This window comes from Mycteria americana, chromosome 19 (genome assembly GCF_035582795.1).
Source record: "Mycteria americana isolate JAX WOST 10 ecotype Jacksonville Zoo and Gardens chromosome 19, USCA_MyAme_1.0, whole genome shotgun sequence".
Lineage (NCBI taxonomy): Eukaryota > Metazoa > Chordata > Aves > Ciconiiformes > Ciconiidae > Mycteria > Mycteria americana.
In genome coordinates this window covers 8,401,884-8,427,496 of record NC_134383.1, presented here as the reverse complement: position 1 = coordinate 8,427,496, position 25,613 = coordinate 8,401,884, and the positions used below count along the sequence as shown (strand labels likewise).

At 55.2% G+C, this 25,613-nt stretch overlaps 2 protein-coding genes across 5 annotated transcripts; one reads left to right on the top strand and one right to left on the bottom strand.

Annotated features, from left to right (window-relative positions):
- The first annotated feature begins 6,072 nt into the window (after window positions 1–6,072).
- On the top strand, window positions 6,073–8,896 carry TMEM218 (transmembrane protein 218). Of its 3 annotated transcripts, none has more exons than XR_012778409.1 (4): window positions 6,073–6,202; window positions 6,275–6,377; window positions 8,344–8,567; window positions 8,756–8,894. XR_012778409.1 is itself a non-coding variant. In XM_075521222.1 (3 exons), exons 1-3 carry the CDS (start codon window positions 6,093–6,095, stop codon window positions 8,476–8,478), a joined length of 348 nt encoding a protein of 115 aa, XP_075377337.1. In that variant the 5' UTR covers window positions 6,073–6,092; the 3' UTR covers window positions 8,479–8,896. The 3 variants fall into 3 exon arrangements, 1 of the variants encoding a protein (XP_075377337.1); XR_012778408.1 differs by having other exon boundaries at window positions 8,344–8,662; XM_075521222.1 differs by having other exon boundaries at window positions 8,344–8,896.
- A 5,425-nt stretch (window positions 8,897–14,321) lies between these two features.
- On the bottom strand, window positions 14,322–24,439 carry SLC37A2 (solute carrier family 37 member 2). 2 transcript variants are annotated; one of them, XM_075521261.1, is made up of 19 exons: window positions 24,315–24,439; window positions 22,014–22,095; window positions 21,839–21,926; window positions 21,404–21,482; window positions 21,137–21,272; window positions 20,620–20,696; window positions 20,358–20,524; window positions 19,895–19,932; window positions 19,473–19,655; window positions 19,205–19,295; window positions 19,064–19,126; window positions 18,462–18,547; window positions 17,530–17,578; window positions 17,141–17,214; window positions 16,573–16,651; window positions 16,355–16,452; window positions 15,964–16,028; window positions 15,068–15,100; window positions 14,322–14,589 (listed from the first exon to the last, which is right to left on the bottom strand). In XM_075521261.1, the coding sequence occupies exons 1-18, from the start codon at window positions 24,371–24,373 to the stop codon at window positions 15,097–15,099; spliced, it is 1,518 nt and encodes a 505-aa protein (XP_075377376.1). In that variant the 5' UTR covers window positions 24,374–24,439; the 3' UTR covers window positions 14,322–14,589; window positions 15,068–15,096. The 2 variants fall into 2 exon arrangements, with proteins under 2 accessions (XP_075377376.1, XP_075377375.1); XM_075521260.1 differs by lacking the exon at window positions 15,068–15,100.
- Between the last annotated feature and the right edge of the window lie 1,174 nt (window positions 24,440–25,613).

Below are 25,613 nucleotides of genomic sequence, written 5' to 3'. Positions count from 1 at the left end.
GCGGCACTTTGACCTTGCTGCTCCAGGCCCAGACGGCTCCCACCATGACTAATTTCTCTGCCGCCACAGACAAATAAGGAAGGCAATTTAATTTAAAAAAAAAAAAGCCAACAACAACAACAACAGCCACATCATTTCCAAGCTACCGCCCAAGGAACAGGGGACAAAAATCGATATATGTCAAATGAAAAAGGGCAAGAGCAAGGTGTTGCAAGGAGCAGAGAATAAAACCATAATTAAAACTGCAAACAGGCTTGGCTGCAAAAAAAAAACCCCTTCCTGAAAGTCTTGGGGACTGCAGTGACAAATTCGGGCCATTTCAGCAGATGTTGGTTGCTCCCGGTCACCCGACATCCCACCACGGATGGACGTTGCCGTCGCCCAACCCTTTCCAATAAGGAGACATTATCAACCGCTCAATTGCGATTGAATTACTACGGATGAACATATTACGGGCACATTAAAGTCTAATGAGCGGCCGGTGATTAATGCCATTACGAGGAATACCAAAAGAACTAATGATGATGAGCCACTTAAAGTGAAGTGTCGAGGGTTTTATTATCGATGACTCCTTGGTTTCTCGCCTAAAAACTCTTAGGTTGGAAGGAGGAAGAGGTTGACATGGGTAAAGGTGAGAGGTTTCCAGAAGCAATGACACAAGGTGGTCCCATATTCGTACTCTTTTAAGGATAAGCTTGATTGGAAATAGCATTTCTTGGAGAAACATATAGGAAATAGAAGTTTCTTGGAAAAACATCTCACCATGGGCTTTAGCACCTTTGGGAATGCCATTATAAAAGCAAATTTTAATTTTTAGCATCTCCCCAGACCCTGTTCTTGCCTTTCTTTTTCCCCTCAACCTTCTTATATTCATTTGCCATCGGCTCTTTTCCTCCTTCCTTTAGCTTTGCCTCTGCTCCATCACTTGCAGCACCTAGGGAGGACTCTACAACCCAATTTAAGTCTATCAGGAGGTTTCTCTCCTTGGCTGGGTCAGATTTTGTCATGATATCACCCAGGGTCTTTGATCCATTGGGAAATGTCACCCTATGTGGGCATGTTGACATTTAAGCATCCCCGGAAGACAATTATAGGACTTTTTTTTTTAGGGTTTTTTAGCAAAATCCCCCTGCAGTTGCTTTAACTTTGGAGATCCAAGTATCAAAAAGCCTTATTTGTACTGATGTACGAATTGACCGGACTGAATTAGAATTGCATTTAGTATAAAAAGTCATCAAAACCAACTTCCTCCCACTCAGGGGCGTTTTGAACCATAACGGATGATGATGGAGACACCCCGTCTTCCTCCATCCACCTTCTCCAAGTGCTTCCCAGTTGAGGTCGGACTCGTCCCACCATGGGAAATGCTTTTGCTCCTCCACCTCCCACCAGCTGGGGCCTTTCGGGGCCTTTCGAGGCATCTCCTCTTGCTGGGATGGGATTTTTTTTTAATTTTAAAAGTGACTTCATATCCCATTTTATTATTTTCTGAACGTTGCAGGATTTGCTCTGTTTGAAGTCTTACATCCTCATTTCCCGTCAGGACAATTAAAATTGATTTCCGCCATCAGCAAGAGAAAGATAATCCAAAGTGGGTTCCTGCAAGAGAGAGCCATATCCCCACCGGAGCCATTACAAACCCTCTCCTATTATTTTAACTTTCTTTTCTTAGGGATTTCTCTTCGGAAAAGGGCAACTTAGCACTTCTCGGCCATACATGTCCTCCAAGAAGTCCGGGAGAACTATTTAACCTCATGTATTTCCATCGCAGAAAGTGGACCGGGGGATTTAAATAGCTCTTGTTTACCACCGCCACCCTCCCGGAGGTATTTTTAGAGGGGTAATCGGATCCTCTCGACGCCTTCACTTTGCTTTCTCGGGCTCCACATCCTCCGACTCCATCCCTGCACCTGTCCTGGTTTGTATCTGGGCAAACAGAAACTGGATGGGTTTTTCCCATTGTGTTAAGTTGGGTGTTTCCTGGTGCACCCAGAGGCTTTGCAGAAGGAGGACGGAGGGATTTGGGCTGGAAAACCATCTCCAAGGCGTAAAACCTCCAGCCGACGAAGAAGATGTGGAAATAATGGGCATGGAGGGCAAGCGGTGTTTGGGGATCCAGCTGCACCTGCCTTTACCCATCTCTTAAATCAATTAAACCCAGAATATCCTAAATAAAAAAATCAATTAAAATAATTAAAATCAATTAAATAAATTAAAAATCAATTAAATAAATGTAAAACTCAATTAAATAAATTTAAAAATCAATTACATCAATTAAAACCTGAATATCCTAAATAATCTCCAAAATAAGCCAAAACCACCCCAAAAATACAAATAGCATCTTTCCAGGCTGGAGGATCCTGGGGCCCCACAACCATCCCCGTTTGCAGCAAACCTCCGTAAGCAAATTTATGCAAATGAGGGGGTTTGGCGGTTCCTATCGCACCTGCGGGGGAAATGATGGGTTTGTACCAATGCTGCAAGAGCTCGGCTTTCTCCAGCTGCCGTCCCCGGGATCCCAACCCACGAGGAGCCACCCCAAAAAGGGGGTCCCCAGCCAGGTCCCCACCATCTAACGGCATCCCCATCATAAGGCTTAAATATCTTTACAAGAGAGTAATTTAACGCCATCCCCAGCTTAAGCTCCATATCTACCGGGCGTGAAATTAGTTCCAGCAAGCTGCAAATTTGCCGCTAATAAAAATATTTAGCAATTCGCTAGTCTTTAAATCAGGAGCAGAATATTTTCTTGCTTGCATCAACGCCTGTTTCTTTTTAATTCTAATATTGGAGCGTCGGGGAGCTCCAGCCGTAAAACTGCAAGTTTTACGACTGCGCGAAGAGTTTTAAATCAATTCCCCCAAGTGCTTCCAACTCCGCCACCAAGAGTCTGACCATTTAATATCATTTGATATTAGATCGTGTTGGTCATTTTGGCCACCGGGATGAGCCGAGCATGGTGGATTTGCAGGTTTTAACCCAAAAAAAGGCCCTCTCGACCCCAACCCCCGCCGTTTCTGGGGACTGCTGCTCAAGTGGCGTCTTACAAAAGAGCTTTGATCCATCTGATCCTGCCTTGCAGCCCTTGAAGTAAGGTGACCTCTCCGTCCTCCTGGGCCAAGCGTTTGATTAACCTCGGTGCTAATTGCATCTCTCTGCCAAGCCCATTTTGTCCAATTCCAACATCAGGATCTTTTTCATGCCTTTGCCAAGAAACGCCGCAATCCCCTGATCTTTTCCTTGGGAAAAACCACTCGCGGTGATGAAGCATCCTTCAAATCATTCCTGGGCAGGACCGCATCTCCCATCCATCGGCGACCACCTGAATTATTGGTGTCCAAATAAATTCTTTGCATTGGGTTTTGTTGGGCTGTGAGCATCCAACTGCATCCGAAGGACTCCGCTTCTCCTTATTTACCACGTAAAGCACGGTATCACTTGAGAGCCTTGCCAGTAAAGGCTTTACGGTACTTAGATTATTGATATTAAATATATTGGACCTGGAATTAATTGTTACCACATCGTTTCTCATGGGTTTGATGCGTCCTGCCCAGAGCAAGGGTTTGGATGCAAGTGAAAAGTCTCGGTGAAACTCAGATCTGCAGACATCCCCACGTCAGCTGTTATCCCGGAAAAAATCACCACAAATATGAAGTTTCTCCCAGAGTCATGCAATTGCTGCAAACAATGCAAAAATCCTCAATTTCTGCTGCTTTCCTGCAGTTTTTAATTCACATTTTATATTCAGCATTGTTTTTTCCCCCTTGTTTTTTTTTTCTTTTACAGGTGCAAGGCAACTCTGACACAAGCAGTAAATGATCCTAGCAGGTAAAAGCTGGAAAAAAGCCCCCCTATTTTAGGACAGCAATAAATTATTCTTTGGCCATAAAATCGAATCTTTGCATTCAGCTGACCAGCTGCCGGAGCGGTCCCGTAAGGCAAATCCCCATCATGATGCTGGGGGGAGGCTGAGATAAAGAAGAGGGTGTTTAGGGTGATGTGTTTCGTTGCAGATGGGTCGAAGAAATTTCTAAGGAAGGTTGTGCTTGGAGATATCACACCAATGAGGTTTGTTTTCCCAAGTACCTCCTCCCAATTCCTTAACTGTGGATTTACTGCTTGCCTACGTTGTGCTGAAAGAAACCCATAGCCCTGCTGCAACACCATATGTGCCATATGAATAAACATTATAGGGATATTTTGGAGTGCGTTGGGATGCTGGGCATCATTTCATCTCCAAATCTTAGCGCTTGAGTTACCATCAGCCCAACTATGCTGGATACCACAGGTGGGATTAAAACCAGTGAGCAACATGGCTAAAACCTGGCCGCTGGATGTGGTTGCTGGGGCATATATCGATTTATTCTTCGACCTCTGGCCAAATATCTGGGACGTGGCGTGGTCCAGCAGTGGGTTCAATAGCTGGATGATTCAAGCTCTCTTGGACTTGCTTAATATCGTCATCGCCGGCATCAAGAAACTACCAGGCAGCACCAAGACGCATTGAAGGAGATAATAAATAGTGAAAAGACCCAGCCGATACGGGAACGGGTTAAAGCTGCCGTTGTTAAAGCTGCGGATAAAAGGTAGAAGGGAAAATTCGGTAAAGGAAAAGCCTCGTTGGCTGATGGACAAAAATGATCACTTTTAGATGGAAAGCCAAAGGATGGAAGAGGAATGGCAGAAAGAGAAGGGTCTCTATGAAAACAGGGCTAGGAAGAAATTTGGTGGTTTACAACCTTCCGGGGTCCAAAAATGCAAATAAATGGGAAAACAGAGAAAAGCAAAGGGAGATTCTCAAACAACAGGAGCAAATTTATAATTTCTGATTGCCAACAGGAGCAGGAAGCACAGGGAATAATGGAAGAGACAAGTTGGGAAAACGACGGTGAAGAGGGACATCGCCGACGTGGGGTTTGCAGAGGAAAAAAAACCCTTCTCTGGTGGGATTAACGGCACGAGACAGTGCGGGAAGGAGTTTGCTATCAAACATACGCTTTTAATATGTTGGCAGGCGGTTCCTACTCGGTGCCAAGTAAAGGCAGGTGTCGGAAACAGTTTGTGCTCTGCTTGCTGAACTGGTTGATGTCACGCTGGCGACTTTGATTTCATCGCAGGAAAAGGCAGGTCGATGCCGTGCAGCATAATTAATCGCCATTTTATTCCTCCCATTGAAAGAAATGACAGAAAGAAAACAGCGGTTACATGACATTTTATGCAGTCAAAGTGTCATCCGACTTCAAGTAGTTGAGAGGAAAAACTGAATATATCAACGTATTTACTTTTTGGGGGGTTAACTGGTAGACGAACCATGAGTAGCGGCATAAAGTCACCCAGCAAACCACACCGGCCAGAGTCTGATGGGCGAGATGCGATGGGGAAGAAACAGGAGTTAAAAACAGGCAGAAAAGTGGGTTTAAAATGGAAATCCCTCTTGTCTTGGTATTAAAAGTTGCTCGGTGCATTGATAAACCTCCTCGGTTCGGCTCGGAGGCCCTCGACCCCCGGTGTGGCTGTCCCACAGCAGTGTAAAACCTTGCCGTATCCAGCCACGTTTGTATTAACCAAATCTGCCTGATTTTGGCCCTAAATATTTTGCGGGTGTGGGCAGTGCAATTTTAGGGTTTGGGGGTTGAGACCTCGCTCAAACAGGGATGCTCCCCGCAGCGGGGAGGGCACAGCCTATGCAACGAGTAGCGCTGGCTTAATTAAACACCGATCCGGCTGCAACGGGAGCAGGGGTGGGGGGAAATTCCCGTTCCACCGGGAGCACTTCCCAGGACCGGTATGGGGGCTGCAGAGGCGGGAGGGGCAGCGGCCGGAGGAGGGTCCTGTGAGCTCCCTGCTGCCGGGAGAGCCAGGAGAGCCGGGGCCGGGATCGCGATCGGGATCGGGACCGGGACCGGCGTGCACGGAGCCCAGGGGCGCGGCCCCGCCTCTCGGGGCGCGGGAAAAGCTGCGGCCGCGGCCCCGCCCCCGCGGTCCGCCCCACAGCCAATGGGAAGCGGCGGGCGAGCGGCAGGCGACGCCGATTGGCTTACTCGCTGCGGCGCGGCGCGGTTGCTAGGGGGAAGCGGCAGCGGCGGGGCGGCATGGCGGGCATGGCGCTGGGCCTGGGGCCGGGTGTGCTGCTGCTGCAGCTGCTCTGGGGCCTGGCGCTGCTGCTCTGCCTGGTGCTCTCCCGGGCAGCCGGGCGGGCCCGGTGAGCGGCGGGTAAAGGGGTTGGGAGGGTGTGATCAGGTCGGGTCCGGTGCTGAGGCAGCTCTCCCCGCAGGTTCGCCGTGGTGCTGGTGACGCTGGGAGCCGCCATCCTCAGCGCCGCGCTGCTGCTCTTCCCGCGGGAGGACGAGCGCCCGGCTACAGCCGCTGCTTATGAGGTGAGCCCACGCCACGGCCTGCCTGGCCGAGGAGGCCCGGGGGTGGCGGGATGTTACCTCAGGGAAAGCCCCAGCTGCCGCTCTGGGGCCCTGGGGATGGGCCTCTATCTCAGGGAAAGCTCCAGTTGCTGCCCTGAGACCCCGGGGATGGGCCTTTACCTCAGAATGGAGCCCAGGGACAGGCCTTTCCCTCAGGGCTGGCCCTCATACGTGCCCCGAGGCCCCGGGGATGGGCTTTTACCTCAGGATGGAGTCCAGGGACAGGCCTTTCCCTCAGGGCTGGCCCTCATAGGTGCCCTGAGGCCCCGGGGATGGGCCTTTACCTCAGGGATGGCCCCAGCTGCCGCCCTGAGGATGGGCCTTGACCTCGGGGATGGTCCTGTGCTGCCTTTTCGGTCTCCTGCAGCTCCTGCTCCAGCACAAGGCTCCCGTTGGTGCAGGCTGTGTCACTCACAGAGCGAGCATCTAGTTATTTCCGTAACAAAATCCCTTATTTACATGCTGCTGTACGTGACCTGTGGATTTTAGCCCCCGTTCTCCCATCCCCAGGCCCAAGGGGCTCTGTGCAGCAATGGCACCCGTACTTTTATCCCTCCCAGCCCTGAGCTCAAGCAGCTTCTGCTCCCCCTCTGCCGTCCCCTTTCACAGCTTGGTCCTGGCTCTCTTGTCCTCCCGCCTGCCTCCATCTTCCAACACACCTTGGAGCACGGCAATAGCCACGCAGCAGGTAGTTTTGATAATTTTCCCTCTAATTCTGCAGCCTTTCACTTTCCCCCAGCTCTGTTTTCTATTTTAAAGCTCAGTAACTGCATTTTGGCTCTCTTGTAGGTTATTACCGCGGTCAAGCATGGAGCCATCTGTGTTTTCAGACAGCCCCTTGTCTGTGTTGTCAGGCACAAGGATCTCCCTCGATTTCGGGTCGCATCAGGCTGCCTGTAGGACCGCTGCCTGAGCCACAATCTTGAGCTTTCCCAGAGCTCTTTGAGCTTTGAATACACTAAGTTTTGTGGCGTTTTAGGTGCCATTTCCTCTGTTCTATTATTAATGCACATTAATTATTGTTCTTCTAAATCTTGGTCTGTGTAAATCGCTACTAAAGATCCTTGTAAGTTTTTTCTTTTCTCTGCCTTGCATGGGACCTGCTCGTGTAAAGGTTGGAAGCGAGATGAAGGGCAGCCGAGCGCATGTTTGTGCCCGGGAGGCCAGCAGAAATGGAAAGCTTATTTTTTTTCGGATCTTCAATTGGACTGGACCTGCCCTCACTATCAATAATACATGACCTGGGCTTTCTGCACCGAAACTCTGCTAATTGGCTAATTAAAAAGTGAAACGTGCAGAAGGAGCCAAGGCGTTGCTCACAAGAGACTCTTTCTGCAGCAACACCAAGGCTGAGCGTGTGCTAATGCGTTTTAGAAAACTGAGCCGGGGGTGAGCGAAGCTCTGGGGTAGTCTCAGGAGCCGACAGGATGATTTCGTAACCAGCCTTCTTGTGGTTGGTTTCTCATTGTGTCTTGCCTTGCTGCTGTATCTTCTTTTTTTTAATCTTTTTCTTTTCTTTTTTGCCCCCGTTTCCTTTCTGAAAGGGAAGAATTGTGCGCAGCTCCTTGCAGCACTGGGAGGTTTGTGGCCGGGGAGAGCTGCCGCAGGTTTTGACTCGTGTGTCTTCCCTGTGCTCGGTACTGTGCTGCTCTTTTCCTCCACATTAGCTTTCCCACGAGAGGCTTTTTTCAGAGGAAAGGGATTTTTCTTTCAATCATTTGTCGCACACCCCGCTTCCCACAGAGAACATCTGTGTCAGGAATGAAAAGCAATGGGAGAAAATCTGGGGGAACCCCAAAGGTTTTCCTCCTGGGGTGATCTTTTTGGGCAGTCCTCTTTTCCAGGACGTGGTGTGCTCCCTCCAGGCTCCTGGCGCAGACCAAGGCTGTAACGTGTGTTGTGGGGTTTTTTTTCCTGCTCTCTGCAGATCGTGGACACCTTCTTTATCGGCCGCTTCGTCCTCCTGGCGGTGATGAGCCTGGTCTTACTTGGGTGCCTGTTCCTCCTCCTGATTTACCACCTCATGGAGCCGATGTACGCCAAACCGCTCCACAGCAGCTAGCGGCAGCTGGAGGCAGCGATCCCCGCGAAGAGAAAATCCCATTTTCATGGCAACAAACCAGGAAGGGAGACCAGGAGACTGTTGCGGAGGTGAACGCGCCGAGTTTTTCTGAGCTCGGAAAGAGCCGGTGAAGGGAGCGAAGCATGTCGCTTGCACCCAAGCGCTGCGTCTTTCATCTTTAAAGGCAAAGTTTGGACTGAGCACGAGCACTTTCCTCTCCAGGGACTCTGCAGACTGCAAAGGTGCTTTAACCTCTCTCTTCTTTTCTCTTTTACAGGAGAGTTGAAATCCATGCACTTTGTACTACACTTGATTCAATGAATTGAACCGAGCCAAGATGGTTTGTTACTGTTATCCACAAGGGATGGATTTTTATTGTTCCTTTTTCACCGTAGTTTTAATAAAGCTCTCTGAGAAACCCCTGACTCGGTCTTTATTTAGTCTCTTTTGCCACCCTTTGGTGACAGCGTCTCTGAAAACCGCCTTTTCCTGTGGCAGACGAGGGGGTGTTTTTGGAAATTGAGCGTGTGGTTGTGGATTGTTGGGGACAGTCCCTTTGGCCGTTTACTCCTCTGTTGTCCCTGCGACTGGCACTTCCTGCAGCATTCCCAGGAACGAGCTGAACGATCTGGCTTCATTTGGTGGGGGATTTGAAATGGGGGAGTAATCCCTGTTCCCTGAAATCTCCCCTCCGCAAGGATGCGGAGGAAAGCCGGGTCTCGCCTCCCAGCCCATTAAAAAACCCTCGTGCTTCCCAAGGACCGTGCTGATGCCCAAGGGTCTCCCACGTGTGGTGGGACCCCAAGTTGTCATCCTGGGGTGGGGAGCTGAAGGGTCACAGTTTCTGCTACCCTAAAATATAAAAACATCGCTCACACTAGTGCAGACCACTGGCTGAAGCCGGTAGTTGACTCCAATACCTTTCCTCTTGGGGAGAGAAAACACTTTTTATATTTTTCAGCAGCAGCAATGGGGTCAAATCCCATTTATCTCTGTTTTTTCATGGAAACGGAGGGGAAGAGCCCTGCTGAAGGGGAGCGGGGAGGCTGGGCCAAGCTGTCAGCTGGCAGATACCTCCGTCCCCTGCCCGTGCTGCAAATCAATCTGTTGATAGCAGCGGCTCGCACAGGCTGGATGTCTGTACTTAACTAGCAATAATTACTGCTTTGCCCTGTCTTAGCCATCCCTCAATAGCGATGGCTTATTTTCTTGCATGAAATCTCACAAAGCTTTTAACTCGCTTGCAGGAGAAAAGCATTTTGGTGGCCCGGAGCATCGTGCGACCGTTTCGGAGCAGGGAAGGAGCCTTTACCATCCATGCTGTGCTGTGGAGAGGTTCCCACAGGTGCCCCGCGGTAGCTGGGTGAGGTGAGTTACGTCGCGGCTCGCGTTTTCCAGCCCCGGAGGGATGAAGCCGCTCAGCCTTTCACGGTTGAGAGGGCAGCGAGTATTGCTGTGCTGTTAAAGCCGAGTGCGAGACAGTGCCGCAGCCCTGAGCTGTGTTCAGGGGCAATATAGCCAAAAACCTGAGGGCAAGAAACTCGTAGCTGTTGTACAGTTTTCTTTTTTCCCCGTTTTAGAGATTTTTTTTTTTTTTTTTTTTTTTTTTTTACCTTTTTTCATTTTGAACTGAAGATGGTGACCAGTAAATAAAAGAACCAGCCGGCTTCTTCCAGCCCTGTCCTGCCAGCTGTCAGTCACAAAATATCGCTATCAGGACATGAAAGATTAATAAGGCAGAGCTAGCGGGCTCGGAGACAATGCTTCCCCTGCAGAAAATGCCCCAGCACCCAGGAGCCCTAACTCAGTCAGCTAAAAATGTGTAAGTACATTTCAAAAAAAAAAAAAAAAAGCAGAGGAGTATCTACTTTTCGAGCCGCGTAAACGCTCAATCCCTTCCTATCCTGAAGCCTATGTCCAAGGGAGTCGAACTATCGTGTTAAGGAACACGCCGAGCATTTATGCAACACAAGCGCATTGGGTCTCTTGGTGATTTTGAAGTTACGCCTGAAACAAAACTCATATTTAATTCATCGTCTTAATAACATTTATGAACACGAAGCTAGTCTTGCAGCTCGCTCCGGCTCAGCGCCTGCCATGTCTTTATTCCCCGTGCTTGTGCGAGAGCAGCGGGCTGATTTGGAGAGCCTCGGTGAGGCCGCGGTGGCAAACCGTGCCAGCCGGAGATGGCAGCGTTTTGCCAGGCTTCGAGTCCGACGAACGGGGAAACCGCGGCAAAGGCAGCTGGGGCACTAAAAAAAATAACCCTAAAAGCAGAAATGTGAAGCTTCTTCCAGTTTCACGCTGTAAATAAACCCAAGATAGTTGCCTTTCCTGTCCCCTTAATCTGTTTGTAACTAAAATCAGTCAAAATCGCACGGGGGGGTATTTTGGGGAGAGCGGAAAGCTACGCTGCAGGAGGGGGGCGGTGGCTCTTGCACGAGGAGGCCATTTCGGCTCTTTCCCCAAAATCCTGCTAATTGGGGAAAGAGCCCCATGTGCTCTCACCCCCTCCCCCAAGACATTTCGAGCTCCATCCTCATCCTTCGCCACCCTTGGCAGCGGGGAACGAACGGCTGGATGAACTCAACCCGGGCTCTCTCCGTGTATTTATTTATTCTGGGCAATTCTGCTCCTCCCCACGCAGGGGCTTTCCAGACGGTTCCTGTTTATTTTTGGGAAAGGAAAGACCGCGTCAAGGAATTGGTATGAGCTGGAGCTGCTTTCCAACCAGCCCCAAATGGTGATTTTTATTTTTTTTTTGCTGCCACCCCCCACCCAAACCTTCAGCTCCCGGAGGATAACCTCTCGTTAGCACATCCGCCTCTGTCTAGCACCCTGATCTTTTTGTTTTGCAATTAATATGTAGCGGGAGGGTGGGTTTGGCTTAAATCCCAACCTCAGTCGCTGGCGAAGGTGTTGGGAACTCAGGAGATGATATAGCCAAGGAGCCCTGCTCCGGCCCAGCTTTCTCCCGAAACTGCGAGCAAATGATCCCAGCTTTCCTCTTGCAGGGTGGGAGCGCCGGGTGTTCCGTGTCCCGAGGAGACAGTCCCGTGCAGGCGAAAAATCCTGCTAAATCCCAGCGAGAGAAACCTGCCGTGCCAAAAGGGATGTTTGCACGAGATATCGCGCGCACCAGGAGGAGGGCAGCCAAACTGCTTTCAGGTCAGGTGGGAAAACAGCCCTTTTCCCCCCTAAATTCCCTGCCTGGCTCGTTAGAAATGAGGAGGGATGCTCCCGCAACCGGGATGCCGGTACCCAGCTCGTCACAGGCTTACACGACCGGAGGGCAGCTGCTCCCTCCTGCCTGAGGCTGGGCAGCGAGCGGGGCTGGAGGGAGAGCAAGTGTCTGCAGGAGAAACTCCTCTCCTTGATTTAAGGTCCTTGAATGACGGCAATTCCTCACGCCTCGTGCTGCGCTCTGCCGGCACTTAATTACCCTCACTGGTAAAAGCTGGCCTCTTATTTCCACCTTGACTTTGCTGACTTCAGCTTCCCTGCTGTTGAATCCCGCTTTGCCTTTGGCTGCTAATTAAAAAGCCCTTCAGCGTTCACCGGCTGCTCCTTGCATAGGTAATTACGGACCGTGCCCCAGCCACCTCTTCACCTTCACAGCAGCGCGGCGGACCGACGGCGTTCCTCCAAAATATGTGCAGCCCCTTCCCAGGCTGCCTCCTTCGCTCGGCCGAAATGGTTATCGCCGCGGTGGGGGCTGTGGTGTCACCTATAGAAAAACACCCAGGCTCTGCATTTACCAAAGGGACTCCTAACGAGCTCGTTTCAGGCGCGATGTTGTTTCCCATCCGCAGGACAGCAGCGGACGTGTGTTCGTGCTCTCCTGGCTTGCACAGCCCCCTCGCCGAAGGGGCTCGTGGCAGGGGGAAAAGCAGCGGCCCCTTCTCCGGCGGAGGAGGAACGAGACGAGGTGAGTCGCAGGCTTCTCCCGGAGGAGCTCAGCTCGATTTAAACAGTCCTTTGGCTGGGGCAAACCCAAGGGATCCCTCACTGCCTTCCCGCCCGCCCCTCAATCTCCAAAATCTCAGCAAGATCGGGGGTTTCCTTTGGCATTTGGCTCCTTATTTTTTTAAGTTTAAAACTGCTGTGGGCTGTCTGCCCTTTCTCCTTGCTCCCGGCAGCACAGCCAAAGCTGCTCAGACTTTCCAAACATGAGTGGGATGTGGCCCAGGCCTAAATTTGTCCCGGAAAAACTATGATCAGCTGAAAGAACAGGCAGGAGGTGGGGGGAAAAAAGGAAGAAAGGGGGGAAAAAAACCCCCGACTTGCTTTTGCAATAAGCCCCTGTGTGTGTCAGGGCTTGTGAGATTTTGGGGGGTTTTTTTTGCTTGAAAATGTATTTCAAGCCCCCCGTCCTCCTCTTCAAGGTGGAGAGCAATTAAGTAAAGTGACAATTAAGTGGCAATTAAGCTCAGTCGCACGTGCACTGAAATAACTGTTCTCAGCCCGGTGCGTGGCATCTTTGCTGGCATCGTTGATCCTTGTGCCGTCAGAGGCCACGTTTGCCAGGAGCCATGCAGCCTGGGGATGCCGCGATGTCAGCCCTTCGTCTCTGCTGAGCACAGACCCTGTCGTGACACCTCTGCCTGTGACTCCATCAGGGTTTGTCTCAGGTCGGGGTTATTTCCCTGGGAAAAAGGGCAATTGGGGATTTTGCTTTTCTCTGCCTGTCTCATCATTTCTCCTGCTTTCTGCCCCAGGGATCTGCAGGCAACCAGTGAGTTTTCAAAGCCCCATCAAGCATCTCCGCTTGCTCCCGGGGGTCAGCGTGGAGGGGACCGAAGGCCATCGCCACCTCAAACGCAGGGCTGCTGCTCTCTTGAGTTGCCTGTCCCGCCCCGTGCTGCTCCATCGCCTTGCAGGGGTTTACAGGGAGCTGATCCAACTGGCCAGCAGGTTTTCTTCTTTTTTTTTTTTCCCCTTCACTGATGAAATCAGCACTTAATAAAATCACATCAGGCCCAGATGTTTTCTCCTTGGGTTAAGATCCAAAGAGATGAAGTCAATTAGAGTTCAGATTTATACCCGGCATAAACGCAGCCCCTGGCACCCGGTGCTGCTCTCCTCTGGGCGGGGAGCTGGAGCCTGCCTGGCCGCAATCCCTCGATGGCGAGCGGGCTGGGAAACGCACCCCACAGCTCGCAAACGCCCCGCGCGCCCCAGCTCCTCGCACATCAAAGTCGGGGCCTCCCCACGAGCGCACAGCTGGCCACAGAGCTGGCCCCCACCTTAATCAAGTGACGCTGCCGGGGCCTCCCAGACACACCTCTGCCCAGGGGAGACCGTGTGGCCGGCAGGCCAGCAATGCCGGTTTAACCTCCCGGGGACTCCGGCTGTCGCACGGCTCCTTCTAATTAGGAGATGTCTAACGAAGACCATTAGCCACCCACGCTGGACTGAGAGCAGCCACGGTATGCGAGCAGCTGTTCGCCGTGGCGTGGGGGCTGATGCGTGGCTACGGGTCCTTCTTTTGGGGCTAAATGGTATGAATTAGGAATAGTAATAATCAGGAAAAATGCCGTTTTGTTTTTTTTTTTTTTTCAGTGAGATGAAACGAGGAGCAAAACCAGCTGAATTAGGGATCAGTGAAAAGCCTAAGGATGTTCTCTACGTAGAATAAGCGGTGCTTTGTCGGTGAAGTGGTGCCTTAAGTGATTTGGCAGTCTTCCTCGTCTGATATCCTGAAATACCGAGCACGGGGATGGGGCAGGCTTGCAAACGAGAGGCTGCACGTGGAAAACAGCAAGCAGAAGGGCGCAATCACTGCCCCCAAGTTCACGCAGACCTGGCCAAGCCCCACCAGGAAACGGCTCGGAGTGGCAACGCAGGTTTCGCATATTTTTATTAATAAAACGGCCGACGGCAAAGAATCGGCCCAGAAAACCGGTCGGACGGGGCCCTCGGACTGCTCCTCGCCGTTGCCTCCCTCCGAAGCAAACCCACGGTGGCAGTACGAGCCCGCGGGGCTGTGCCTGAGACCGTGCCTCGGCTCTGCCGAGACGAACGCGCTCCCGACGTGCCCCAGCCTCTCTCCTCCCTCAGGGCCTCTTGGCTCGGGGCGGCTCGCGGGGGGCACGTCAAAACTCCTTAAACCTGCGGGGAGAGAAGCGAGCGGCTGAGCGCAGTGGGCACCATTCGGCAGGTGGTGGGGTCAGTGACCGGTGCCGCGGTGCTGCCAGAGAGATGGAAAGGGAAATGGCTCTGCCGGGAAACCTCATCCCCATCTGCACCGCAAGCCTGGAGGAGAAGCAGGCACAAGGAGGAGATCCGGCCACCGTTTCGTCTCCAGCTGAAGCTGAAACATCCCCCAAAAAACCCCCCAGCGTTTGCGCCTCCTCTCCACAAGCTGCTCCGGAGACAGCGCGCTCCCCAAAGCCCCCTAAGGCATTGCGGTATTTCCAGAAACCGAGCCAGCTGCTTCCCCCAGCACAAAACAGCTGGATTTTGGTGCAAATGGGGACGGTGCCGACCCGGCCAGGACAGTCCTCACCCCAACCAGCCCTGGCACCAGAGAGCAGAGCCCGACAGCCCTTTACCAGCGGCCGGAGAAGGAGATTTGGGCCGCACTTACCACAGGGCGAGGCCCAGACTATTGGTCTTTCACCTGCAAACACAAGACATAAAGGACCAAACGTTCGCGGGGGGTCTGGGGTCTGGCACCCCACCACTGGGACTGGCTGCGGCCCCTTCACCCTTGGTGCTCGCAGGGGGGCTTTGGTGGCAATCGGAGACAGGCCAGTGCTGATTTGGAGATTATTTACACCCTTGCTGCAGTGATTTGGCCACGGATTTGATTAGCAAGCCCGCACTCTGTGTAATCAAGCTCATTAGCATGGGTGGGTAAGTCAGCCTATAAATTCGGCTGTTTCAAGTGCATTAATCAATGTTTTGCTAATTGGGCATCTGGGCTAACGTCTCATAAGTCAGCCGGAGACGAGGATGCGCTGCCCACCCGCCCATCCGCACTCTCTTCCCCGGCCATCGCAATTTGATCCTTTGATTCCCAAATCTTGATCTGAGCCCTTAAATTATCAGTGAAGTGGCTGTTTCTAGGCTGAGCCTGCCAAGCGAAACTTGAAATCAGGGCGAATCAGGCTTGCGTTTGCATTTAATCCTCAGGGCTCAAGCAGGGATACTCACACCGAGCTACTTCCCATCCAGCACTGACTCTGTTAGCTGCACGCTAGAGCTACAAAGACACAAGGACGGCGTGTTTAGCACCGAGAGAGTTTCACGAGGTGTGGATGGCTAAAATCCCCCGGGTGCTGCCCTGGCTCGAGGTGGAAATGTCTCTTTGTGCCCACAGGAGCGAGACGTCGGGCAGACGGCCTCGCAAAGCCCGACGTGATGCCCGCGCGGAGATGCAGCAGTGACAGCAAGGGATAACAAACATCTTTCCAGAGCGGCACCGACGCCGTGTTTTGGCATCGCGGGACCGGAGGCCGCCCCGGGGCGGTACGTACGTACCCTCTCTTCCTCGCTATGCAGCCGCACCACCCGCGGACCTCTTTGACCACCACGCGAGCGAGGAGCTGCAAGAGGAAAGGTGGAGGATCGCTGTGGGGCCAACGGCTCTGCAGCCACCAGCCTCGGCGTGAGGTTTCCATCGCCAGGAGATAAATTTTAAGGCTCTTCCTAGGGAAGATCGCATGAACTAAAACCGTGCGTGAAGGAGGTCGTTGGGAAAAGCCAAGTGGGTGGAGGTAAAGGTTTGGAGTCGATACAGGGCTTTGCAATTCGCCCTGTGCCTGGCTGTCTCCCAAGGACTGTCCCTGCCCTCTGCCAGCGAGTGGGCAGCTAAAACGGAGCCGTTGAATATCCAGGGTAGCGAAACGACTCCTGCCGGGGAGGGACCTACCAGGCAAGCCAAGACGTCGGCTGCTATCAACATGTAGAAGACGTTATTCCAGCCCGTGGGGGAGATGAGCCCTGCGAGCAGCGGCCCTAGCGCGGCACCTACGAGGGAGCACGAGGCACATTAGGAGATGCCCTGTGCACGGGGGAGAGGGGGTCAGGACCCCCCAGCACGGCAGCACCGGGGGAAATCGGCGCTGGGTGTCCCCCAGCTGTACGGACCTATGGATCCTGTGCCGTCAATGATGGCCGTGACAGTAGAAAGGGCTTTGGCGTTTCCTTTGAGAGACTCGTGGGTTCCCTGTAGGGATGGAGGAGCAAAACATAAGGAGGAGAAGTAGCTTTGGGGTCTGCAGCTGGCAAGTCCTAGCGTGAGGCCGCTCACACCCCGGGGAGCAATTTCCATGCATCGGACCCAGCCATAGATGGGAAGACGGAACTCAGACGCTGCCTGCAGCCAAGCCACAGCAAAACCAGGATCGCCAACAGCGGGCAGCAATCCCCGGTGATTTCCCAGCAAATTTTTCCACTCTGATTGTGCTTAGAGGGAGATGCAGCGGGGCCAAAGCAGAGTCATGCGGCCAAGGTGAAAAAGCAATAGGAAAAAAAGTGTTTAAGGGAGGGTGTGGACCGCACGAGGTGTAACAGCCCTGCCCTTCTCTGCCGGGCTTCAGAGGCATTGGAAAACAAAGGTAAAATGTAAAAATCCCAGCAAACATCCCTCCGAGAAAGAGGAACAGCCTTTGGGTGTGCAAGGGCAGCGTGGCAGGGTCCGAGGTGCGCTTCTTACCAAATCTGCCGAAACGGCTGTCGTGATGAGAGCGTAGGGCCCGTTAACCAGAGCGCCGCAGATGATCAGCATCGCTACGAGGAACGAGATGGCCACGGAAGTACCCGGGAAGAGATTAAATCTTTGAGTGCAGGGAGCAGCAGGACATTGGGTCCATCGTCCCCGGCCCATGTGCAGACATCACTGTCCCGCACATCCGTCTCCTGCGCATCTCCGTTTTCCCTCCGGAGAGCACTCCCGGCAGGCAGCAAACGCTCATCCAGCACCACCCTCCCCCAAATCATGGACCGGGAGACCGGCTCAAGAGGAGAAATAAAGGCGAGTGAGTCCGCAGCATCTCCCATCGCCCCTTCGGTGAACGGAGTCGGCTGTGCCAAGGAGCTCCTTACCTATTGACGTGCCGATGCCGTTCTGGCCGACATGGTTATACAGGAACAGCTGGACAAGAGACATGAGATGAACCAGTTACAGCTATTCCAGCTGTTTTCCCAAGCATTTTCCTTGCAGCAGCATCCCAAGGACAGGATGGAGAAGGTGGGGACCTGAATTATCGCCGGCGCCAAGCTTGGCAGACCCCCTCCTCTACGCAGCGTTTGAAGAGGAGAGCACCAGCCAGGACGGGGAGCCGAGCGCGCCCTTGGCTCTGCCTCCCGCCGTCTGCCTGCCAGATGAAATACCTGGCAGCTGGCAAAGAGAGGTGCTGCCGCGATTTATGGCCCGGCGAGGCTCGCGCGCCTCCCCGCCGGCTGAAGCCAGACGGTAATTTGCCCCGCCAGCGCTATCAGGGGACGCGGACGTGATGCGGCCTCTCGGCTTTTCAGTGCGCGCCAGCTTCTTGGAGGGGAGAGGCTCACAACCCAGAGCCAGCCAGGCTTGGATTACAGTTAATTAGCCGCGTTTTTGCGGCAGCAAAGCCAAACGAGCTCCGTGCAGGTGCTCGGGAAGGACATCCCGGCCAAGTGCCGGCGGAGCATGAGGCCGTCGGCACGGGGGCTTTCAGGATGCAAAACAAAGAGATGAAAGCTGGACCGGCCCAGTGGGACCCCCAAGGCTTTAAGACAGAGCGGGGCTATGGCAGGAGGGAGGAAAAAACCAGACCTAAAGGGGTTTTTTAGCTGTCAAGGACTATACGATCCCCTCCCGGCCCCCAGATCTGGATGTCCACCCTGGGAACATCTGGATCGATCCCAGCTCTCGTCTCAGCTGAGCGTGTGACCGGCTCATCCCGGGTGCTTGGGAAGAGGAAGGCAGCCGTGACTCAAAGGAGCCAGAGGAGAGGAAACCCTCGTGACCAGGCTTTTTTCCCTGCATGACAACGCACCATGGGAGCAGCGATGACCAGCATCACGCAGCACGTGGTGGCTCTGCCGCCGGTGTAGTCAGAGATGAGGCCAGCAAAGATCCCCCCTGCAAGAAGGAGTCGCAGGTATTGGTCACGCCGCCCCAGCAGCAAAGCTTTGCCCTTGGCTTAACCCAAAATCCAACGAGATGCTGCACTGTGATGCTCTTTCAACCCCCCTCTTTTGAGCGAGAGGCCCCCAAGGTTAACTATAATAATATCAGAGCAAAGAGCTTTGATTTAGCCACACTGCTTTCTCCCTGCAGATGGTTTCCCTACACCTGCATGCAGCTCTGGTCCCTTCCACGCTTGCAAAATGTATTCTTTATCTAAGAGAAAGGAGAGCCTGAGCAAGCGAGACCCAAGGAAAAGTGTTGCGATGGTCACCTGGATGGCAAAATAAAAGCGAGGGACATTTGCTGCCTGCTGAGTGCTACAGATGCTGAATAAACTTCACTACGGTGCTCTGGGGAAAGAGATGGTGTTACCGGCAAAGCGTTCCCGTGGAGGGGACTTTCTATCAAGGCCAGGATTGTCCCCAAATCACCCCCAATCCACCCTCTCTGCCCAGGTACATGACAAACCTAAAATGCCCCCGACGTCAAAGAGGGTCGACAGGTCCCCGGCTTCCTTGGCACCGAAATGAGCTGCGAGGGAGAGGGGAGGGGTGAGGAGATGCTCCCCTTGCCAGGCTCACTCCCACCTCACCGTCCCCAAAAACTCACCGACGTTCACGATATAGAGGGGCAGCCAGTAGAGGAAGGTGTAGCTCACCAGCTTGGCAAAGAGCAGGCAAAGGGAGAACTCCACCACGCCCTGGGAGGAGAGGAGAAGACATCAGAGGAGCCTCCTTCTCCCAGCCTTCTCCGGATGGGGAGGTGATTTTTTTTCCCCAATTTTTTGCCCTGTGGGCACCCCATTGATGGGTGAGCTGCCCTGGCTTTGCTCTTTCCTCCATCCCCGTCACGACGCAAGGAGCATCCCACGACTCACGGGTATCCGGAGCGCCCCGAGGAAGCTGATGGCTTCGGGCTCCTCGGCTGGTTCCTTGGGGCTGTCGGAGCGATCCACGCTGCTCTGGCCTGAGCTGCTCAGCGGTCCCTCGTTGGAGGTGACCGCTTCAGGATCCTTCTCGTTGGAGGTCACTCCTCCAGCGTTCTCCTCGTCGGAGGCCATCTAAAAGCAAGCCAAAGGCAGGAGATGTGGCTCTCATTGCTGGAAGGGGCTGAAACATCAGATTTGCTGCCGGGACGTGACCCGGGGGATGCTCCCACTGGAATAGCAACGAGCGTCCTCTGTGATAACCAAACATCGCTCTAATTTCTGATGTTATGGCCTGATGCCCCCGTTGTTTTGCTGTAAACTGAGCGACCACCCAGCCCGGGACAAGCCCGTTGGGAATCGATGCGACTCACGTGATGCAGAGGCGGACTGCAGCCGACGTCCTCGGGATCTGCAGGGAGAAAGGAGATCCCGTGAGAGCCCGGACCGGCCCCGCTCCGCCTGCTCTCCCTCCAGCATCTCACACCACAGGGGAGAAATGTGGGGCTGGGAACCCTGCGGGACTGGGCTGCGTCTCCAGGTACCCGCTTCCCGGCAGCAAAAAACCCTGGTAAAATCCCAAAGGGCTTCCCAAATGTTTCCTAGAACGACAGGCTGAGAGGAGCGAGCGGCACAGGGGCTGAGCCTGCCTGGATGACCCCAAAGGATGCCGAGCATCCCCGTGGTGGTCAGGTCCACAGCCCTGCTTGCCACAAGCTGGAAAGAAGTATTTGGGGGTGCCAAAAATGCTTGGAGATGGGTAAGGACTAAAATTGTGCTCCCACTGATCTCAGCGTTACGCCAGGCGTCTGCTGCACCCCGGATCACACCACTCACACTCCACGAGGAAGAAGAAGCAGATGACGCCCGTGGCAGCGATGATGATGCCAGGCACGACGAAGGACAGGCCCCAGGCGGAGGAAACCCAGACGCCGGCGATGAGCGACCCTAAGATGTTGCCGACAGAGGTGTGCGAGTTCCAGATGCCCATGATCAAACCTCTCCTGCCGGGGACAGAGCCGGGGTTGGCATCGCTGGGGCAGCTGCCAGGGCCAACAGGGACCAGGACCGGGGTGGGACGCGCCAGAGAAACACTCACTTTCCCTTCCCAAACCAGTTCCCGACGCACGCCACGACAGAGGGCCAGCCGGTCGTCTGCACCAGCCCGTTGCAGACCTGGCAAGAGATAGGCAGCATCACGAGACAGCATCGGCACCCGGTGAGTGCCAACTTGATCCATAGAGCGCAGCCCCTGCCTTGTTTCGGGTAGCCGGGCTCAAAAATAGCCACCCCCATCCCAAAGCTGTCGAGAAAACACTCAGTTTGGGTTTTTTTTTTCTGCTGGGGCGATCCCGGAGCCGTTTGCATCGTTCCCATGGCTAAATCGGGAGCGGCTGGTGTTGCCAAACCGCCCGCCCGCCCTGCTTGGCAAGACAGGCGCGCCCCGTGGTTTCCGCGCCCACGCCACACGCGACCGGGTCTTGCGGGGAGTGGAAATGCCCGGTGTTGTTCTGCTCGGAAACTGGGCCACCCCCATCCCTGAAAGCCACCAAAAAATCGGGATGAGGCCGCAGCGGTAAAATCCAGAGCCTGGGCATCCTCCAGCACGGACGCACCTGCATGATGATGAAGTACCAGAGGACGTGGATGTCCCAGAAGTAGCCGAGGCCGAAGAGCGCGGTGAAGAGCCCGCTCAGCAGCATCCCCCCCGACAGGTAGTAGCGCAGGGGGAGCCGCTCCCCGAAAATGCCGCTGCGGAAAGAGGGAAGAGCACGGACAGGAAATTTCCCGTTAGCATGACCCCATCCCAACGGAAACCAGTTCCCTGGCGGACTGGTGCAAACTGGTGTGCGGAGGAAAAGGGGTGCAAAGGACCCAGGTACCTGATAAACATCCCGATGGCGTAGGCCACCAGGAAGGCGTTATCCAGCGCCCCAAAAAGCTCCTTGTAGTTGTCCCCATCTGGAAAAGAAATATTAGGGCCCCGTCAGCCTGGCCCCCATCTTGTTTTCCCTCCCCGTGGCAGCTCGTCCCCGTCCCCCATCCCCAAAACCCTCCTCCCCGGAGTGGGGGTTCTCGGAGCGTGGCCGGGTGCCATCGGCGTTGGGATTCAGTCCCATGCCGGCCCCGATTTCGCCACCCGCTGCTGCTCTTTGGTCCGGGGGCACAGGGCATCTGCGCGCTGCTTAATTACCTCTGGGTGCCTAACGAGCACCCTGTCAAAACCTCTGCCCAGGACCAGGCTTAGGGCAGGGGGGGAGCCCATCTCGGCTGCCACGAGGGTAGTTTTGGGGGTGACTGGGGGGGCTCAGCCTTACCGAAGGGTGCCCAGCTGCACCACGTGCTGCTGTTGGAGTCGTTGCGGGGGTTCGGGCCCAAGGCTGAGCAATTGGGGTGCAGCTGGCTCTGCGGGGAGAGAAAAAGGGTGAAATGGGAGTGCTCCGGGACCCCCACGTCCCCTCTGCCCGCGGCCGGGGCGAGGTTGGAGCTAACCTTGACGATGCTGATGGGTTTTCGGGAGAGGTGGTAGCTGGTGTAGCAGAGGAAGGTCAGCACCAGCGTCAGCCCCCGATACCTGCGGGATGAAGCGAGCGGAGGGGTCAGGGTTGGTGGGACAAGGACGGGGACAGGGGTGGGTGGCCTGTCACCGTCCCAGCTGGCACAGCCCGGCCCGGCGGGGACGTCTTGGCCAGCTCCAGCCTTGGCGTTAGCAGTGCTCTTCTTTCCCCCCACCCCCAAATTGCTACTTTTGGGAGAAAAATATCAGGTATGGGGGGGTGGGAGCCAGGTTGAATCCTGGGGTGCGAATTTTGGACGTGCGCACGCAGCTCCGGCGCTATTTAACCTGCAAGGTCTTAGGAACACGCGGGAAAGGGGAAAAACGGGCTCGTTTCTGCTTGTTTCCCCAGCAAAATAGCCCCTCGGCACCAAATGGGGACAATTCTGCCGGATCGGTGAGCTGAACCGGCTCAGCCGAGCCCCTAGGGAGGCGACCAGCCCCCCCCAAAACAGCCAAGGATGCGGCTTAAAAAGATCGGCTGAGTTTTAGGGGGAGTTTTTTGGTGTTTCCCCTTCCTCGAGCTGCTGTCCCGGCAAACCATGGGGTGAGCAAGCGCCTTCCGGCTGTCACGGGTGGAAAGATGGCACAAGACCGTGGCTGATTCATCATCACTCCCGGCGTTAATTAAAGATGAGATGGAAAAAAAAAAAAAAAAAAGGCAGGGGGGCGATGCCCCGAGCAAAACCCGCTCCGGGTCCTCCACCAAGTAGCGACTTTATCCCTTTTGCTTGAATTAAATGCAGGAAAATGGGGGAAAATAGGGGAAAAATGGGGTTTGTGCTCAGGGATGGGGACGCTGCTCCCGGCAAAGCCGATGGGTGATGTCTGGAGAAGCCCAAAGAGGCTCCAGCACCCTCGGGAGCGGGGGGAGCACCTCCAAGGGGCCCCATCCTGCATTTAAGAGGGGTTTTGCAGAGGGTTTTACGGCAGCACAGAGGGTGCGAGCGGTCAGGACACCGAGAAATGTCACGGGGTTGCTCCAAGTCTAGAAAAGGAAAAAGAAAAAAAGCCCTTTTTTTTTTTTTGCACTTTTAGCCCATCCCGCTCCGCTTCGCAGTTTCACTTCTTCATGAAGCTGCAGCGATTCCAGACACCCTGCAAAATCCAGGGCAGCTCTCAGCGCCGGGGTGCTGGCTCCGAGACCGCACCGCAGCTAAAAAATTTTGTTTCCACCCCAAAAAAATAAATAACACCCCCAAAATCACTGCTGCTGACTGCGGGGCTGATCCGAGGGGAGCGGAGAGGCCGCGGCAAGGAAGGGGAAGAGAAATTTCACGTGCCGTACCCGACTCGGCCGGATATTTGGCGTCGGTTGTTGGTTTTTTTTTTGCCCCCACGTGTTGTGGCAGGGAAAATTACAGCTGATGGAAAAGCACAGGGGTTGTTTGCCAACAGGCTTCCAACAAAAAGAGAGATATGAAATAAAATCAAAGCGCCAGCGGGCTCGTCACCTCGCCAAAAGGGCGGGAAACCGGTGGGGTCTTGGCGTCGGCCGCATGCCACCCAATTTTGAGGGCGAGGGCCTGGCACGTGCGGAGGGGCAGCTCGAGGCTCACCGGGCGCTGCTGCCCATCGCGGGGTCCCCGCGGGGTCCCCCCTGCCCAGCCGAGCGGGGCCCGAGCGGGGCTCGGTGCCCTCCGTCCCCGGGACGGGGCCGGCTCCTGGGTCACGCCGAACCGCCCGGGCTCGGTGCCGGTGCTGCGCTGGATCCGGTCTCACGGTGGAGCCGGTGCCCGAGCAGTGATGCTGGTCCCCGGGCGAGCAGCCCCTGGTCCAGGGCCGGTCCCCAGCCCGGTGCCGGTCCCCTGGTCCAGGGCCGATCCCCAGCCCGGTACCGGTCCCTGGGCAAGTGACCCCCGGTCCAGGGCCGGTCCCCAGCCCGGTGCCGGTCCCCTGATCCAGGGCCGCTCCCTAGCCCGGTACCGGTGCGCAGGGCCGGGTCCCCATCCCGGTGCCGGTCCCCATCCCGGTGCCGGTTCCCTGGTCCAGGGCCGGCCCCATCCGGTACCGGTCCCCGGGCAAGTGACCTCCGGTCCAGAGTCGGTCCCCGGGTGAGTGACTCCCGGTCCAGGGCCGAGTCCCCATCCCGGTGCCGGTCCCCCTCCCGGTGCCGGTCTCCAGCCCGGTGCCGGTTCCCTGGTCCAGGGCCGGTCCCCCTCCCGGTGCCGGTCCCCATCCCCATCCCGGTGCCGGTCCCCCCAGCCCGGCTGCCCCCGGCCCCGGTCCCCGCTCACCGGCTGTCCCGGGGGAGGGCGCGGAGCAGGCGGACGCCGGGGGCGAGCGCTGCCCTCATGGCGGGCGGCGGCGGAGCTGCGCTCCCCCCGCTGCTTTTCACCGCCCCGCGGGGCCGCCGCTCCCCGCCCCGGTCCCGCCCCGGTCCCGGCTCCTTCCCGGGTGCAGCCCCGCGGAGCCCCGCGCCCGGCCGCTCCTCCCGCCCTAGGGGCGAAACCGGAGCTTTTCCCCCCGGTCCCGGTCCCGGTCCCGGTCCCGGTCCCGGTTAAAACACAAATCCATGCAAAATCCGGCTGGAAGGAGGGGAAAGCACAGCCGGGCCCCGGGGAGGGGGGAGAAGGGCCGAGGGGTCTCACCCGCACCCCGGCCGCTCCGTGGGGCTGCGGGGCTCTCCCCAGCCGCTGCTTTTCCAGCGGAAAACGCCGGTTTTAACTTCGCCGTTCATTTTGCCGTCAGCCCCCCAAGGGCTTCGCGGCGCCGATTTCGGCAAAGCCACGCCGGCCGGGCTCTTGGGGGTAGCCGCAGGGATTTGGGGAGCCCCCAGAGGTTTCACGCCAGGAGAAATCCCCCTCCCGCTACCAAAGGATCCCATTTACACCGCCGGGACAGGGCAGATCATGAGGCAGAGGAGCAACCATGGCTTTATTTCACCATCATTCCTTTGAACCAAGCTCCGAACCATCCCACGGCCCTTTCGGAGGCTGCTCCGGCCCCTTTGGAGAGGTGGAAAGGGGGGTCCCCGGGGCACGAGCAAGGGCTTGGGGACCTGCCAAGGAAGCGCTTGGCCTCAGCTGCCCCGGCACAAAGCCCTGCCCTGAAATCAGTTTAAAAAAAACACATTTGCAGGTTTAGCCCTTTGCTTCGCTGGCCCCCCCAGCACATGTAAAATCCTTCCGGGCCGGATCCTGCCCTTTACAAATGCACCTCAACACCCCTTATTAGGTCTGCGGCATCTTCCCCTGACGCAAACGGCGGTTAATAAATAGCACCAGCCGCCACAAATAAGTCGGTGAATGATTCTCCAGGGGGAGCGGGGAACGGAGGAGCATCCCTGGCCACGGCTCGGCACCTCCGTGCTACCTCTGGACCAGGGTCACAGGTTTGCTTCGTGCCCCGCGGGATGGTAACGGAGCGTGCTGCGAAGGGGAAAAAGAAATTATCCGGTGGGGAGTGAGGGAAAGCAGGGCCCGGTGCACTCGGCCACCCATCCTTCCTGTCGCAGTTAATATTGGAGAGGTGACGGAGGTAGCAAGCAGTAAATATTAATGACTGGTTATGGTGCAACCTCCGTCCAGGAACGC

Excerpts from the sequence above, each read along its gene's own strand:
- TMEM218 (XM_075521222.1), top strand. The coding sequence starts at position 6,093 with ATGGCGGGCATGGCGCTGGGCCTGGGGCCGGGTGTGCTGCTGCTGCAG. Across the intron at positions 6,203-6,274 it reads CGGGCAGCCGGGCGGGCCCG|GTTCGCCGTGGTGCTGGTGA; the intron begins GTGAGCGGCGGG and ends CTCTCCCCGCAG. Across the intron at positions 6,378-8,343 it reads CTACAGCCGCTGCTTATGAG|ATCGTGGACACCTTCTTTAT; the intron begins GTGAGCCCACGC and ends TGCTCTCTGCAG.
- SLC37A2 (XM_075521260.1), bottom strand. The coding sequence starts at position 24,373 with ATGAGGGCAGCGCTCGCCCCCGGCGTCCGCCTGCTCCGCGCCCTCCCC. Across the intron at positions 22,096-24,314 it reads GCCCTCCCCCGGGACAGCCG|GTATCGGGGGCTGACGCTGG; the intron begins GTGAGCGGGGAC and ends TTCATCCCGCAG. Across the intron at positions 19,933-20,357 it reads CTTCTTCTTCCTCGTGGAGT|ATCCCGAGGACGTCGGCTGC; the intron begins GTGAGTGGTGTG and ends TTCTCCCTGCAG.